The 14,160-nt window shown below is 50.7% G+C and overlaps 1 protein-coding gene across 3 annotated transcripts in view; it reads left to right on the top strand.

Moving 5' to 3' along the window:
- Nucleotides 1–14,160, top strand: part of med12 (mediator complex subunit 12) — a 32,534-nt gene that overhangs the window by 15,568 nt on the left and 2,806 nt on the right. For 2 of the 3 annotated variants that reach the window (XM_084469258.1, XM_084469256.1), the window contains exons 22-39: nucleotides 382–526; nucleotides 1,495–1,615; nucleotides 2,676–2,786; nucleotides 2,996–3,109; nucleotides 3,501–3,637; nucleotides 4,684–4,863; nucleotides 5,627–5,698; nucleotides 5,833–5,987; nucleotides 6,391–6,552; nucleotides 7,634–7,835; nucleotides 9,479–9,588; nucleotides 10,056–10,191; nucleotides 10,685–10,834; nucleotides 11,452–11,817; nucleotides 12,442–12,592; nucleotides 13,035–13,243; nucleotides 13,692–13,766; nucleotides 13,911–14,160. The exon at nucleotides 13,911–14,160 is cut by the window's right edge and continues 16 nt beyond it. In XM_084469258.1, the coding sequence (XP_084325384.1) occupies nucleotides 382–526; nucleotides 1,495–1,615; nucleotides 2,676–2,786; nucleotides 2,996–3,109; nucleotides 3,501–3,637; nucleotides 4,684–4,863; nucleotides 5,627–5,698; nucleotides 5,833–5,987; nucleotides 6,391–6,552; nucleotides 7,634–7,835; nucleotides 9,479–9,588; nucleotides 10,056–10,191; nucleotides 10,685–10,834; nucleotides 11,452–11,817; nucleotides 12,442–12,592; nucleotides 13,035–13,243; nucleotides 13,692–13,766; nucleotides 13,911–14,160 (2,846 nt within the window). The remainder of the gene's footprint in view (nucleotides 1–381; nucleotides 527–1,494; nucleotides 1,616–2,675; nucleotides 2,787–2,995; nucleotides 3,110–3,500; nucleotides 3,638–4,683; nucleotides 4,864–5,626; nucleotides 5,699–5,832; nucleotides 5,988–6,390; nucleotides 6,553–7,633; nucleotides 7,836–9,478; nucleotides 9,589–10,055; nucleotides 10,192–10,684; nucleotides 10,835–11,451; nucleotides 11,818–12,441; nucleotides 12,593–13,034; nucleotides 13,244–13,691; nucleotides 13,767–13,910) is intronic. The other variant, XM_084469257.1, reaches the window with a different exon arrangement.

Below are 14,160 nucleotides of genomic sequence, written 5' to 3'. Positions count from 1 at the left end.
TTTCAACTGAGTTCTTCTTTTGTGAACGCGCTCTTCTTGTAATACAATCATCGATCAGAGTCGTGTTGTGTCGGACTAGAATAGACGGAGAGGCTGTGGGATTCGGTCCATTGATGTCATTGTTGGCGGTGTCAATCTCCCAGAAAGGGGAGCAGAACACCATGCTGCTGAAAGAGCTCGCCGGAGAGTGGTGTGTCTGTCTGCACTAACGTCCACTTCAGTAGTACGCGGTTCGCGTCTCACTCAAACGGTTGTTGGTGGCGGTGAAAGACCAACAAACAGCGTTTTCTACCCCTCTGGTCCACGGGTGCTCTTGTTTCTCCTGCCCTCGGTTCCGCGGGGGGGTCACTCTGAACCTCTGGTGCTCTGCTGTGTCTCCAGGGTGAACGACATCGGGATCCTGTGTGCCGAGCTGACGGCGTACTGCCGCTCGCTCAGTGCAGAGTGGCTGGGCATCCTCAAGGCCCTGTGCTGCTCGTCCAACAACGGCAACTGTGGCTTCAACGACCTGCTGTGTAACGTAGATGTGAGTGTGTGTGTGTGTTTGTGTGTTTAGACCATACGTGCCTACTACTACTACTACCACTACTACTACCACTACCACTACTACTACTACCACTACCACTTCCTGCTATTTCACAACAGAACTATTTGGTGCATGCCGTGGGTAATATTTTAAAAACTTTATTTAAAGTCAAGTCAAGTTTATTTTTAGAGCCCTTTAAAACAACAACAGTTGACCAAAGTGCTGTACAAATCAACTATCTAGTTATAAAAACACAAATAGTGTAAAAACAATTTAAAGCACAAAAAAAGGACACGGACAATAATAAAACTTATACAGAGTTAAATGCAAGAGAAAATAAATGAGGAGGGATTTGAAAATGGGCAAAATCCTTGATAAGATTTTGTTAAACTATCATTTCATTTGTAATAGCCTGCCATGAATACATAATTCCAAGCAGGATCTTTTTCAAATATTAAAGTATATTAATCATTTACTAGAAAAGGTGAATTCATATTCGGGCTCAGTACTCATTTCTAAGAGTCTCTACCCATAGTAGTAGTTTTCTCCACGATTATATTACCAATACCATAGACTCGCACTACGATTTAGTCATTTGGCAGACTGCATTTAAATGCTTGCCATTAAGGAGCAGATAGGTTTGATGCATCTTACAAAAGGCCTGTGGACACTGGTATTCCATCCCTGAACCTTTTGAGACTCAAACACCCTTGATACGCCTAGACTAACCTGCCCCTTACTGCCCTTGCACTCTTAACGCCAGGGCGGGCAATTTGAAGAAACCACCCAGAGTAAGCCAGACCTTGATAGTATCCGACCAAAAGCAGGGAAGCCCGCCATGCATCCAATAACTTGCCTATCCCAGCTTTAATAAATACTAATTGTTCCCTAGGGCAGTGATGTGTCACCATCCGAACATCCAATTATTAACCTACCCCAGCTTTAATCAACTTGTTCTCGTTCCCCAGGTCAGCGACCTGTCCTTCCACGACTCCCTGGCCACCTTCGTGGCCATCCTGATCGCCAGACAGTGTCTGCTCCTGGAGGACCTGGTGCGCTGCGTGGCCATCCCCTCCCTCCTCAACGCAGGTACGTTCCCCCCCCGATGACGGAGGACCAAAGAGGACGCGACGCGACCAAGTCGCACCAGCCCTCTCTTAGCCCTCTCCCCAGTGTGCCGTGACTCATTTTGTCCGCTCTTGAAATCTCAACCAGTCATGTCTTAATTCGGCATTCTTTAGTTGTGTGTATATTTTTTGTGTCTCTTGAAAAACCCACAAGATAAGCCTGTGCCAGCACTTTTTTTCGGTGCCAGGTCATTTCAAAGGATCTATATCTAAGAGCTCAAAGCCATGGGCCCCAGTTCTAAATGGATTTATAGCATATAGCAGCCGGTCACTGGGGCCTTCTAAAAGGCTGGACATTCGTGCTGTATAAATGTATTAGCTCCCTCTCTCTCTCTCTCTCTCTGTCCCTCTCTTGCGCTCTCTCCCTGAGAGCAGTAAACATGGTTCGTTTGATCTGGGTCCATCAAGTCCGTGTTTGCTTTGTGCCCCTGCCACCTTTTCCCTCTTTCTCGCTCTCCCTCTCTCGCCCCCACTGCCGTGTTCGCTCCCAGCTTGGAGACAAACAGCGATTCACTGTCGAGACTCTAATGCCATGCCAACCCCGGCCTTATACCGCTCGCAAACACTTTGTTCCGTGGCCCCTCGCTCTCTCACACTCTCTTTCACATGTTCTCTAGGAAAATGGCACTTTCCTTTTTCAAACTTCGGGAGACGATCTAGGACACTGTTTAAATTTAGACGTCTCCACCGGGGAGACATCATGTCATGCGTTGGGCCTTGGGACCATTACCTCACCTGTGTACTCTCTGCCCCCCTTTCAGATTCAGACGTCTCTACTTGAGATACCTCATGGGTTGGGTCTAGGGACCATAACACATGATGACGCCTAGACTTGGGAGACATCATGTCATGTGTTGGGTTTTTGGGACCATTACCTCACCTGTGTACTCTATCCCTTCCCCTCACACCCCCCCCCCCCCCCCCCCCCCCCAAATTGAGATGTCTCGACGTGGGTGACATCATGTTAGTGTTGGTTCTTGGGACCATAACATCACCTGTGTACTCTCTCCTCGTCTCCCCAGCTTGCAGTGAGCAGGACTCTGAACCAGGAGCCAGGCTCACCTGCCGCATCCTCCTACACCTCTTCAAGACCCCCCAGCGCAACCCCGTCCCCCAAGACGGGGCCAAGTCAGGTACAACCACCCCCATCACCTACCCCCTCCCCCTTCCCCCCCCCCCTTCCCCCCCCCCTGTCCAAACCTCCATTACTTCCCTTGCCTCTGGCCGTCTGTTCTGGAAGCCCCTGTCGTTTCTCACATTCAATGAATGATTCCATTTTTTTTTTTTTACCCATACAATGATCTGTTGTTTCTGGGTTTTTCTTTCTTCCCCCCCCCTACAGAAAAATCCCCCGTTGGTATCCGGTCGTCCTGCGATCGCCATCTGCTTGCTGCGTCTCAGAACAGCATCGTGGTGGGCGCCGTGTTCGCCGTCCTCAAAGCTGTCTTTATGTTGGGTAAGAGACGTTCCTTTCATTCCTGCAGACACTGATAAGCACTCTGGGGCTGTACCGGTGACACGCAGCCGAAAAGGTCACGTCGGAAATGTACCAGTCTTGCGACAGCAAATTTTGAAAAAGGGAGAGAATGACATAACAAAATCTTTAATGTCAGCTTGCGTTCTAACATGGATTTAGTAAGTCCCACTCTCACTCGTGCAGGCAGATATGCAGAAACCACACGGTTCATTCTAGTGTAGGATTATCTTTGGGAAGTCACTCCTTTTCCACCTTCTCCACTCTGATCAAGCGTGTGTAAAAAGGCCTCCAGGTTTTTTACCCCATGAATACATTCATCACCCGGTGCAGAAAAGTGACTTCTTCTTCTTCTTCTCCATGTTTAATTCAGGCGACGCAGAGCTGAGAGGCTCGGGCCTCTCGCACCCCGCGGGCCACGACGACCTATCGGGAGGCCGCAGCGTCTCCATAGAAACGGCCAGTCTGGATGTGTACGCAAAGTATGTGCTGAAGAGCATCTGCCAGCAGGTACGTGTAAATTAAGATTTTATTTTTTTTTTTTTTTTTTTTTTTTGTTAAGCTTGAGTGCCAAATGAACAACGTTGTTGTGTGAATCAGGTTTGTGTGTGAAGATGTTTGAGTAGGTTTTCAAACAGGTCTGCCGCTGCTCCTCCTGTCTTGATTTTGGGCAGTGCACAAGGACGTCTGAAAATAGGTGTAGTTTTGTCACGTTTAACCTTTTGAAGATGATCCGCTTTGACTATCATGCTGTTAAATTCGCATCATATCTGGCCAATCTCTAAATGTGTCAGTTATGCACTCTGTGCTGTATTTTGCGAACAGGCACATCTTGCACTAGTGGAATATGTTCCTCAATGAAAAAACGAGGACACCATAGTCAACCAGCCATAAAATCAGAATAAATCTTGATTTAAATGGACCACGTTATCTTTTAACATTGACTCACTTATATTTTCGGGTGCCAAAACTGCATCCATAGTGTCATTTTGTTTTTTCAGTTCTTTCTCGCCGGCAGATGTCAGTTATCGGTCGTAGAGACGGGCACCGCCAGAGCGGTTGCCAGAATAGCAGATGGCTGAATGTGGCCTTTTTTTTGTTCCCAGGGGACATGCGAATGCTTTTCTGTTAGAAAGTGTTGTTTAAGCGTGTCCCCGTGCCGTTCCAGGGGGAGAAGGCGACCCCTACTGCTGACTTGGTTTGTCTCATCGGCAGCCAGCAGCAGCAGCAGCAGCAACGGCCGCTCTGCATGACGAACGCGACTGAATAATGAACATGCCTTTTACATTGCGCTCATGCTACGGCTTCGCTGTCACGCACAACAGTGCGGGGGCTTCTATTCCGGGAATAGGGGGTTCGTTCGATTTCAATTTCAACTGTTATAATAATCCCCCGTCGCGGCACGACGGACGGCCTCCCACAATGGGACGCTGACTCCTTCCGTCCCGCCACCCCCACCCCCCCCCCCCCCCGGTGTCTCGCCGTATCATGCGTGGCGTGCCGCTTTGCTGTTGCTGACTTTAATAACCCCCCGTGGCTCGCCCCCCCCCCTGCAGGAGTGGGTGGGGGAGCGCTGTCTGAAGTCCCTGTCGGAGGACAGCAGCGCCCTGCAGGACCCGGTGCTGGTCAACATCCAAGCCCAGCGGCTGCTGCAGCTCATCTGCTACCCCCACCGCCAGCTGGACAGCGACGACGGGGACAACCCCCAGCGGCAGCGGATCACGCGCATCCTGCAGGTGGACGCGCGCGTGCACACACACACACACCCACCCTATAGTCCCCGCCCTCATTATCCTCATCCTGCAGGTGGACGTACACACACACCCTATAGTCCCCCCCCCTCCTGCCCTCATTATCCTCATCCTGCAGGTGGACACACACACACACCCTATAGTCCCCCCCCCCCCCCCTGCCCTCATTATCCTCAATCCTGCAGGTGGACGCACACACACACCCTATAGTCGTCCCCCCCGCCCTCATTATCCTCCTCATGCAGGTGGACGCACACACCCTATAGCACCCCCCCCCCCTCTCCTCCTTATCCTCATTCTGCAGGTGGCCACACCCACCCTCTAGTCCTCCCCCCCACCCCCCCCTCCCCTCCCCATCCTCCTCCTGCAGGTGGACACACACACACACCCTATAGCACCCTCCCCCCCCCCCTCTCCTCCCCATCCTCCTCCTGCAGGTGGACACACACACCCTATAGCACCCTCCCCCCCCCCCTCCTTATCCTCATTCTGCAGGTGGACACACCCACCCTCCAGTCCCCCCCCCCCCCCCTTCTCTCCTCCTTATCCTCATTCTGCAGGTGGACACACCCACCCTCTAGTCCCCCCCCCTCCCATCCTTATCCTCGTCATACACTTGCCCACAACCACACTCAAGTTCCCCACCTCCTCATCCTCATCCTGCAGGGGCCCGTTGTATAAACCGACACTGCCACCTATTGGCACCGGGTGGAACTGAACAGTTCTTTCTTTCCGTCCTCCTCTACAGAACATGGACCAGTGGACCATGAGGCAGTCGTCCCTGGAGCTGCAGCTGATGATCAAACAGAGCACCAACAGCGTGAGCGTCTTCACCTCTACCTCCTGTCTAAAAGTGGAATCACTAAGGGGTTTTTGCTTAGTGCTCCGATTGCTCCTCCTCAAACAACTGAGATATTCAATGCCTTCCTCCCCCTTAACCTTTTAAAAAACCAGGAGCTCCACTCTCTGCTCGAGAACATCGCCAAGGCGACCATCGAGGTGTTCCAGAAGTCTGCCGAGATGAACTCCATGTACCCCTCGGGGAACGGCGACGGCAACCCCTCCTCCGACAACAACAGCAGCAACAGCAAGATGAAGCCCATCCTCAGGTGGGCCTGGGCGTCCTCCGCCTGTTTGGAGTCTCTGCTGAACTCTGAACCTGTTGCTGCTGCTGCTGCTCGGTCCTCAATATTTAGAGAAAAGGGATTTTTATCATTCCATGCTAATGTTAACCGTGTACAATCCAGCAATCGGCAGCGCCCAAACGGGCCTAGTAGCAAACCACACTATGCCGTTCGTTCGGTGCGTTTACTGTGAGCCATAGTGATGGTATACACAGCAGTGGGAGAGATCCTCCTGTATACAAACAATCAATCCCTAGCCTCGGGACATCCTGCATATACACACCAGTGGGGAAGAAGGAGAAAAGGTATAAGGTGAGGAAAAAACAAATGGTAAACATTCTCGAACTAACATCTTCTGCCTTGTTTCCCCCCCCCCCCCCCCCCCCAGCTCCTCGGAGCGGTCAGGGGTGTGGTTGGTGGCCCCCCTCATAGCCAAGCTGCACACCTCGGTGCAGGGCCACGTGCTGAAGGCGGCCGGGGACGAGCTGGAGAAGGGCCAGCATCTGGGCTCCTCCTCGCGCAAGGAGAGGGACCGGCAGAAACAGAAGAGGTCTGTCCGCTCAGTCCAACCGCACGCCTTGGTTCATCCTGTTTATAAACACCCCAATCGCACGACATGGCTTATCCTGTATACAAACACACCGATCACTAGTGTGTTGTATATTTAAGCAATAGATCACGACAGGCTGTGGTATACGGTCATTATACCACAGTTAAGGGGCGTTGTCCGTCCCTCCGCTGCGCGTCGGGACGGCGACCCCCTTAGCTGCGAAATGAAAGTCATAGACACCCTCAATTTTGAAAAAGCTAGAAAGTCGGAAAAGCTTTTTTTTTTTAACAAATACAAAAAAGTAGTCCCTCCTGGCTGCCGGCAAAGTGTACGGCGGTTGCTATGCAACACACTGTAGTGTCCTTCAGAGAGAAGGCTAGAGATGGTAGCTTGGTTCGCCGGCAATTTAGCCTACTATGGAGTTCACTCACCGTGTGCCTATTGCTTTACAACATTTCCACCCTCTCCAGCAATCAACATGTTTTTAGGCTTCAGTGAACTATGCTATTGCTTTTATATATAAATAAACAACAGTTCAAGTTAGGCGCGGAGTGATACTGAACTCTGTAAACTGAACGGGCGTCATAGCTGTGTGTATACGCTCAATATACAACAGTTGGGAACCAATCAGATCGCTTGATTTAAGCCACCCGTTTTATAAATAAATATATATATATATATGCACACACACGCAATGGAACCCCCTGAGGTCAACACCATCACCGTGGAACCCTCATCCTAATTTAAAGGCGTCATATTATACCACCAGGTATAATGTATTTGAAAATCTGCCTCTTTGGCATCACAAGTGGCCGTGTCCGGATAGATGAGCAACGTTTGCTACAGTCCACTGGGTCGGCTGGCAGACCGATCTATCCAGCACACATCTAGGTGGACCCGCCCACTTGTGATGTCAGAAGATTGCAGATTTTCAAAACGGCTTGTCACGGCTAATCACACTCACACCTGGCGGAACAATATGTCACCTTTTGTAACATTACACGTGACAAAAAGTGAACCTGCGCAATAACTCAATTGAACTGACTGCAACCCTGGCCCGGTCTCTCTCCCCCCCCCCCAGCATGTCGCTGCTGAGCCAGCAGCCCTTCCTGTCCCTGGTGCTGACCTGCCTGAAGGGGCAGGACGAGCAGCGCGAGGGCCTGCTCACCTCCCTCTACAGCCAGGTTCAGCAGATCGTCACCAACTGGCGCGAGGACCAGTACCAGGACGACTGCAAGGCCAAGCAGATGATGCACGAGGCCCTCAAGCTGCGGCTCAACCTGGTACGTTGGTTAGCCGTAGCCGTAGCCGTGGCGGTGGTGTGCCGCCTCGGGAGACCGGACGAACCTCGTGGAGCTCGTGGTCCGTGTGCTCCGCCGCCAAGGTCTGGCTCCACCTCCCGTGCAGAAAGAGTTTCCGCGAAGGAAGAGATACACCGACCGTTCACAAAAGTTTAAAAGAAAATGAGGCGGAATATGCATTAAATTCGAAGTCTGTGCAGAGGAGCTCCCTGGAGACATTTTCAACAACAACAAAGATGGCTGCCGCAGATGTAGTAGTGCGAGCCTGGCAGCGCCAGATGAATTGCAAAACAACATCAGCGGTAGCCATCTTTGTTGTGGCTGAGAATGCCCCTGTGGCCATCCTCTGCACCGACATCGTATTTAGCCCGGCTCATATTAGATAAACGGTCTATCACGTACCGGGCAGACATCGTTTTGTATGGGAGGGGAGCCAGACCTTACCTGCAGAGCAAATGGAACACGAGCCCGCGAGATTAGTTTGGTTCCCGAGGCTAGGTAGTGGTAGTTCTACACAACTACAAGGGATTGCGGACGTATTGCAGACAGTGGCGGCTGATGAAGTGATTTCAGAATAACGGCGAATGCAACTCCATGTTTTCGCCACCCGACCCTTTCAGACGGCTTGGTAACCCAACGGTGGAGTACCGAAAAACAGGTAGACTCAGTGCGTTTTATTTCGGAGGACTTTTGGCAGTGGAAGCGCCAATATAAGCGAACCGAACCGCACTGTACCGCAACGAACAGTAGCGCACCGCTCGGTGGAAACGAGGCATACGAGCGGGTGTGTTGGTTCTCGTAGCCTAGAGACTTGAGGGGATAAACCCTCCCTCCGGGCTGCTCCACAGCCAGGGCTCCTGCTTATTGGTTCATAGTGCAGCCAGGGCTCCAGCCTATTCGTGAATAGACGTTGACGCGATTCAGATCCCTTAGCTAGTCCCACCCACTCAGAGGAGGACTTTCCTCCTCTCTCCCATTGACCCCCATGTTATCCACCGGCCGCCAGTAGTTGCCGAGAAATGAATGGGAGTCGATGGAGGCTGAGGGAGGAACGTCCTCCCCGAAGTAATATTCAATAGGTCGATAGGGGGTGCTAATATCCCTTTACCCAAACGAACATTACATATACAAAGGCATTAAAGTAATCATATTTAAGGGCATTAATTCATTACAGTAGTCTGGGAAATCTACACTTTTTATTCTCAATGTTAAGGAGGATTTTCCTCACTGGAGAAGCCTCCACTGGTATACGGTATACGAGGCAATAACGATACATCATCTGAGAGTTTGACAATCAGCAACTGGTGAACACGTAGACCGAACATAGCCGTTTCCTTTCACTACAAATGTTAAGTTCTCTACCCTTTCTGTCCCGACCAACAGCTGATGTGTAAAACGAATATGCTGCTGACAGTAAAGTATAGAGTACTACCTGGCACTGTACTAGTAGGGAGTTGAACGACCCTAACTAAAAAAAAAAGCACCTCCACATCTAAACTTTTAACTATAGATTTCCGGCAATCCATCGCCACTGCTTATTATGAGGGGGCGCATGGGAGGTGAACGTTGAGTGTGAACCGTTGAGTGTGAACGAGATCGACCAATGGCGTGTCTCCGCTGGGCAGGTGGGCGGGATGTTCGACACGGTGCAGAGGAGCACCCAGCAGACCACCGAGTGGGCAGTGCTCCTCCTGGACATCATCAGCAGTGGCACGGTGGACATGCAGTCCAACAAGTGAGTCAGGTCTACGCGGGACTTCCCATTGGATGATGGAATGATGATGACAATGTCCTGCCTCCATGCGTGGGGATTTCAAAGCTTTAACTGGGGTAAAAAAAAAGATTGATGTTGGGGTAGGGTTTTTTTTAGGAAATGTGTTGAACACTAGACCAAGGTATTTGTATATATTCTGGCTTTAATTGATGTGTTCCTGATACAGAGCTGTATCTGAGTCGAGTGAGTTCCTGAATATCTGATACTACCATCACTATTTGGTTTAGGACATAGTCCCTCTCATCCAAAGTGTCTTGAGGTGCATTTTAAAAGCATGTCGTTCAAGAGGTGTTGGGGGTCAGGCTCATAGCTCCAGGAGGCCCAAAGGTCATCTACCAACCAGCCCCAGCACCCTGAACACCGCTAGCCCCCCCCCCCCCCCCCCCCCTCAAACGGTTACTGACTTTTATGTGTCTCTTTTGCCGCAGCGAGCTGTTCACCACGGTGCTGGACATGCTCAGCGTGCTCATCAACGGCACGCTGGCGGCGGACATGTCCAGCATCTCCCAGGGCAGCATGGAGGAGAACAAGAGGGCCTACATGAACCTGGTGAAGAAGCTCCGGGTGAGAGTCCCAGCGGGGGCGCCACACGCTGGGCCTGCTCTGCTCGCATGTGTGCCACTGGAAGATATGGAGCTGTGCTCCACAAGAAAAATAGACAATCGCACAAGCTTCCAAACACAACAAGAGTTTTTTTTATTTTTATGAATCAACAAAAAAAATAAGCTGATTCATTCACTAGTGCATGCAGGGCTTTGTTAACTTGGACTTGACTTTTTGGTTGTCTCTATATTTAGAGAGCATTTAATCATTCCAAATGTTATAAATGCTTGCCACTGAGTCACAGTTTCCACCAGTTCACAATTGTTAACTTGCACAACGGAAAAGCCCTACTCAAAAAAAAATCCAACCAGAATAGCACACTGAGCGAGTTAGAACATTACAGCCTAAACCGAAGTGGCTTAAATATGACAATTGAACCTGGTATTTTCTATTTCTAACACCGCCTTCTTCCCACCCCCCCCCCTGCTGCTTTCCTCTCCTCGCCACACCACAGAAAGAGCTGGGAGACAGGCAGTCTGAGAGTCTGGAGAAGGTCCGCCAGCTGCTGCCTCTCCCCAAGCAGACCCGGGACGTCATCACCTGCGAGCCCCAGGGCTCGCTAATCGACACCAAGGGCAACAAGATCGCCGGCTTCGAGAAGGAGGTAGGACTCTTCCTCAGAGCGCTCCACCACAGATGGTGGTGGAGGGATTCTGTGCGTTTCAGAGCCTGCTGCTGCTGCACGCCCCCCAGTGCGTTTCCATGACCCCAAGCTTCTGTCGATGGATGAATGTTTTCAAAAGGCCTACACACACGCACAAGATTTAATTTTAAATACATTTACGGGACTGTAGGAGTGATTTAAGGAGCGATTATTTGGGATGCGATGTGAGAATGTGTTTTTGAGTTTCCACCGCCTGCCAATTTCCTCTGTATGAGCAAATTCCGTGTCTTTGTCAAATTGTCTTTTGTGGAGGACCGTTCACATGTTCTGAGTAAATTCATTTTTTTACTATTTTTTGGATCTCGCCCCTTTACAAAAAAAAATATTACAAAAAAAAGTCAAACTACCCGCTTTGAAAATTTTTTAAAAAAATTAAAAATTATTAAAATGGAAATGAAAAGTCAAAATGAAAAAAAAAATCAAGTGAACTAAATGAAAAACCCGAAACTACTAAAACCTCGGTACCTACACCGACTCTCTAACCCCATCCTTCCCCCATCCCCCTATCCCCCCATCCCCCCCCCCCCCACCACCTTCGCCCCAATCCCTCCCTCCAGGGCCTCCAAGTGTCCACCAAGCAGAAGATCTCCCCGTGGGACGTGTTCGAGGGCCTGAAGCACTCGGCGCCGCTCTCCTGGGGCTGGTTCGGCACGGTGCGCGTGGACCGCAAGGTCTCCCGGCTGGAGGAGCAGCAGCGCTTCCTGCTGTACCACACGCACCTGAAGCCCAAGCCCCGCAGCTACTACCTGGAGCCGCTGCCGCTGCCACCCGAGGAGGAGGAGCCGCCCACGCCCCTCTCCCAGGAGCCCGAGAAGAAGATGGCGGAGGCGGCCAAGCCGGAGAAGAACGTGGCCAGCGCGCCGCTGGAGTCCAGCAAGAAGAAGACCAACAAGAAGAAGAAGACGCAGGCGACCAAGACCGAGGTGGGTGGTGGTGGGGGGTTGGGGGTTTGGGGGGGTGGGGGGGAGAGGCAGCTGACCCAGTACCGAGACATTACAGAACCAGCACAGTTTTTGTTTTTTGGCATTGGTCGTGTTTTTTTAACGTTTGACTCCCGGGAAGGGTTGTTGTTGTTTTTTTGGAAGACTAATCCTAGGATGGGGGAACGCTTGAGTGTGTTAGGTCATTTTTACGGATGCTTCTATAAGTTAAGATAACACTTTGTTAATTTCAAAGGGAAATACTGGTGTTAGTGCAGCGAAAAACCAATGCAAATGCAAATCAAGTATACAAAAAAGAGTAGGAACACAAATTGGAATGACCTATATATATATATATATATATATATATATATATATATATATATATATATATATATATATATATATATATATATATAAATACACCTGTTCAAAGCCACTCACAGGTAATGATATTGAGGTTAAACTTGCTCAAAGATACCTACAGGCACCTTGTGCACATTAGGTTCTGAACCCTGAAGTTTGCAGATGGGGCCAAACAACTGTCCTGCTGATTGTCCTACTTTTATTTTATTTTTATTTATTTTTTTATGTGTGGTTTTTGATTTGTTTCCGTCCCCGATCCAGGACTTTGTGAGCCGCACACCCAGCGGGGTTCCCTACGGGCCGGGCATGCAGCCCGACCTGATGATGGGCCAGCAGAACCACCCGTACGCCAGGATGGGCTACGGGCAGCAGCCCATCGGCATCTACGCCCAGAACCAGCCTCTGCCGCCAGGTCCGCTCCCAACAGCAGCACACGTGTCATGATGGGCGGCTGATGGCCACTAGCTTGGGACCGGGGGACTCATTTAAATTTTGGTCGTAAATCCAAATGTTACAAAGTGTTTGGGAATCTTCTGGGGATCTATGTTTTATGATGTTATTTTCCATTAGGATTTTACTGATATTGATGAATTTAGCGATAATTATTATGAAAGTAAGGTTGAGGGTCATTGAACAAGGTTTAAGTTGTTGTTTTTTTTTGGGGGGGGGGGGGGAAGGAATATTTGACCACAGAGCTGAGGTTAATCTGTTGTTTTGTCTTTTCTTTATAGCATAAGCACACCATGACCAAATATTGTCAAAGCTTACCTGGCAGTAAAATGCCTTGTGATTCATTTAAAATTCATTCATTCATCAAAGTTACTTTATTTTAAATATACGATGTCTCTTCCCAGGAGGTCCCGGGTTGGAGTCACCGTACCGCCCGGCCCGCAACACCCAGATGAACAAGATGATGCCCGCACGGCCCAGCTACCCGGGCATGATGCCCAGCATCCCGGGCAGCATGATGATGGGCCTGGAGAAGCAGTACCCCATGGGCTACAAGCCCCAGCCCGCCATGCCCCAGGGCCAGATCCTGAGACAGCAGCTACAGGTCAGACTGGTGAGTCGGTCTGCACTGTGTAGACTTGACCAAAAGGGGGAGCTGTCGAGCTGGATACAATGATGTTTGTTAGAGAACGCTTAGATTCAGGTAGTCTACAAGAGAATACATAACCCAAGTAACAGTAAGAATGACAATTGGAATGACCACAGTGCATACAATAAATCAAGTAGAATAAACTATGGTCGTAACAAAATCCCAAAGATATATTCACATGATAATAAGAAGTGCGTAAAGATAGCAATGAGCTTTTTACACTTTGTTGACACTTTTGAGATGTGAAGTGTGGATCTGGCGTCCTTCAAAGCCTGTATTTAAAACGGGGTGAGGTTTGTGTGGAGGTAGAAGTCTCTTGCTTCCCCGGGGAGGACAGGAGATGATGCAGGTGAGTGCTTGCCAGCGTGTCCCGTGTGTGTGTGCTCCTCCTTCTAACTCCTGTTTTCTCCAGAACCAGAGCATGATGGGTCAGCAGATGAGACAGATGACGCCCAACCAGCCCTACACTCCCATGCAGCCCGCCCAGGTGACAAACGCCCCCCCCCACCACCACCCCCCCCCCCCTGTCTATCAATCAGCCGTGAGCACTACAAACCACCTACTCCTGAGTCGGCACTGACCGCCCCCCCCCCCCCCTGCCCACTCCCCTCCCTGTGTCTCATCCCTCCAGAACATATCGCAGGGCTACACCTCATACGCCTCCCACATGGGCCTGCAGCAGCACCCCTCCCAGGCCGGTGGTGGTGGCGGCGGCGGCGGAGGCGGCGGTGGCGGCGGCGGCGGCATCGTCCCCGCCGCCTACGGGAACCAGAACTTCCAGGGCGCGCACCCCGGCGCCAACCCGGCCGCCGTGGACCCCCTGCGGCAGATGCAGCAGCGGCCCAGCGGCTACGTGCACCAGCAGGCCCCTGGCTACAACA

This window comes from Micromesistius poutassou (assembly GCF_964030765.1).
Source record: "Micromesistius poutassou genome assembly, chromosome: 6".
In the NCBI taxonomy this organism is placed as follows: Eukaryota; Metazoa; Chordata; class Actinopteri; order Gadiformes; family Gadidae; genus Micromesistius; species Micromesistius poutassou.
This window is presented reverse-complemented; position numbering and strand designations above follow the sequence as displayed.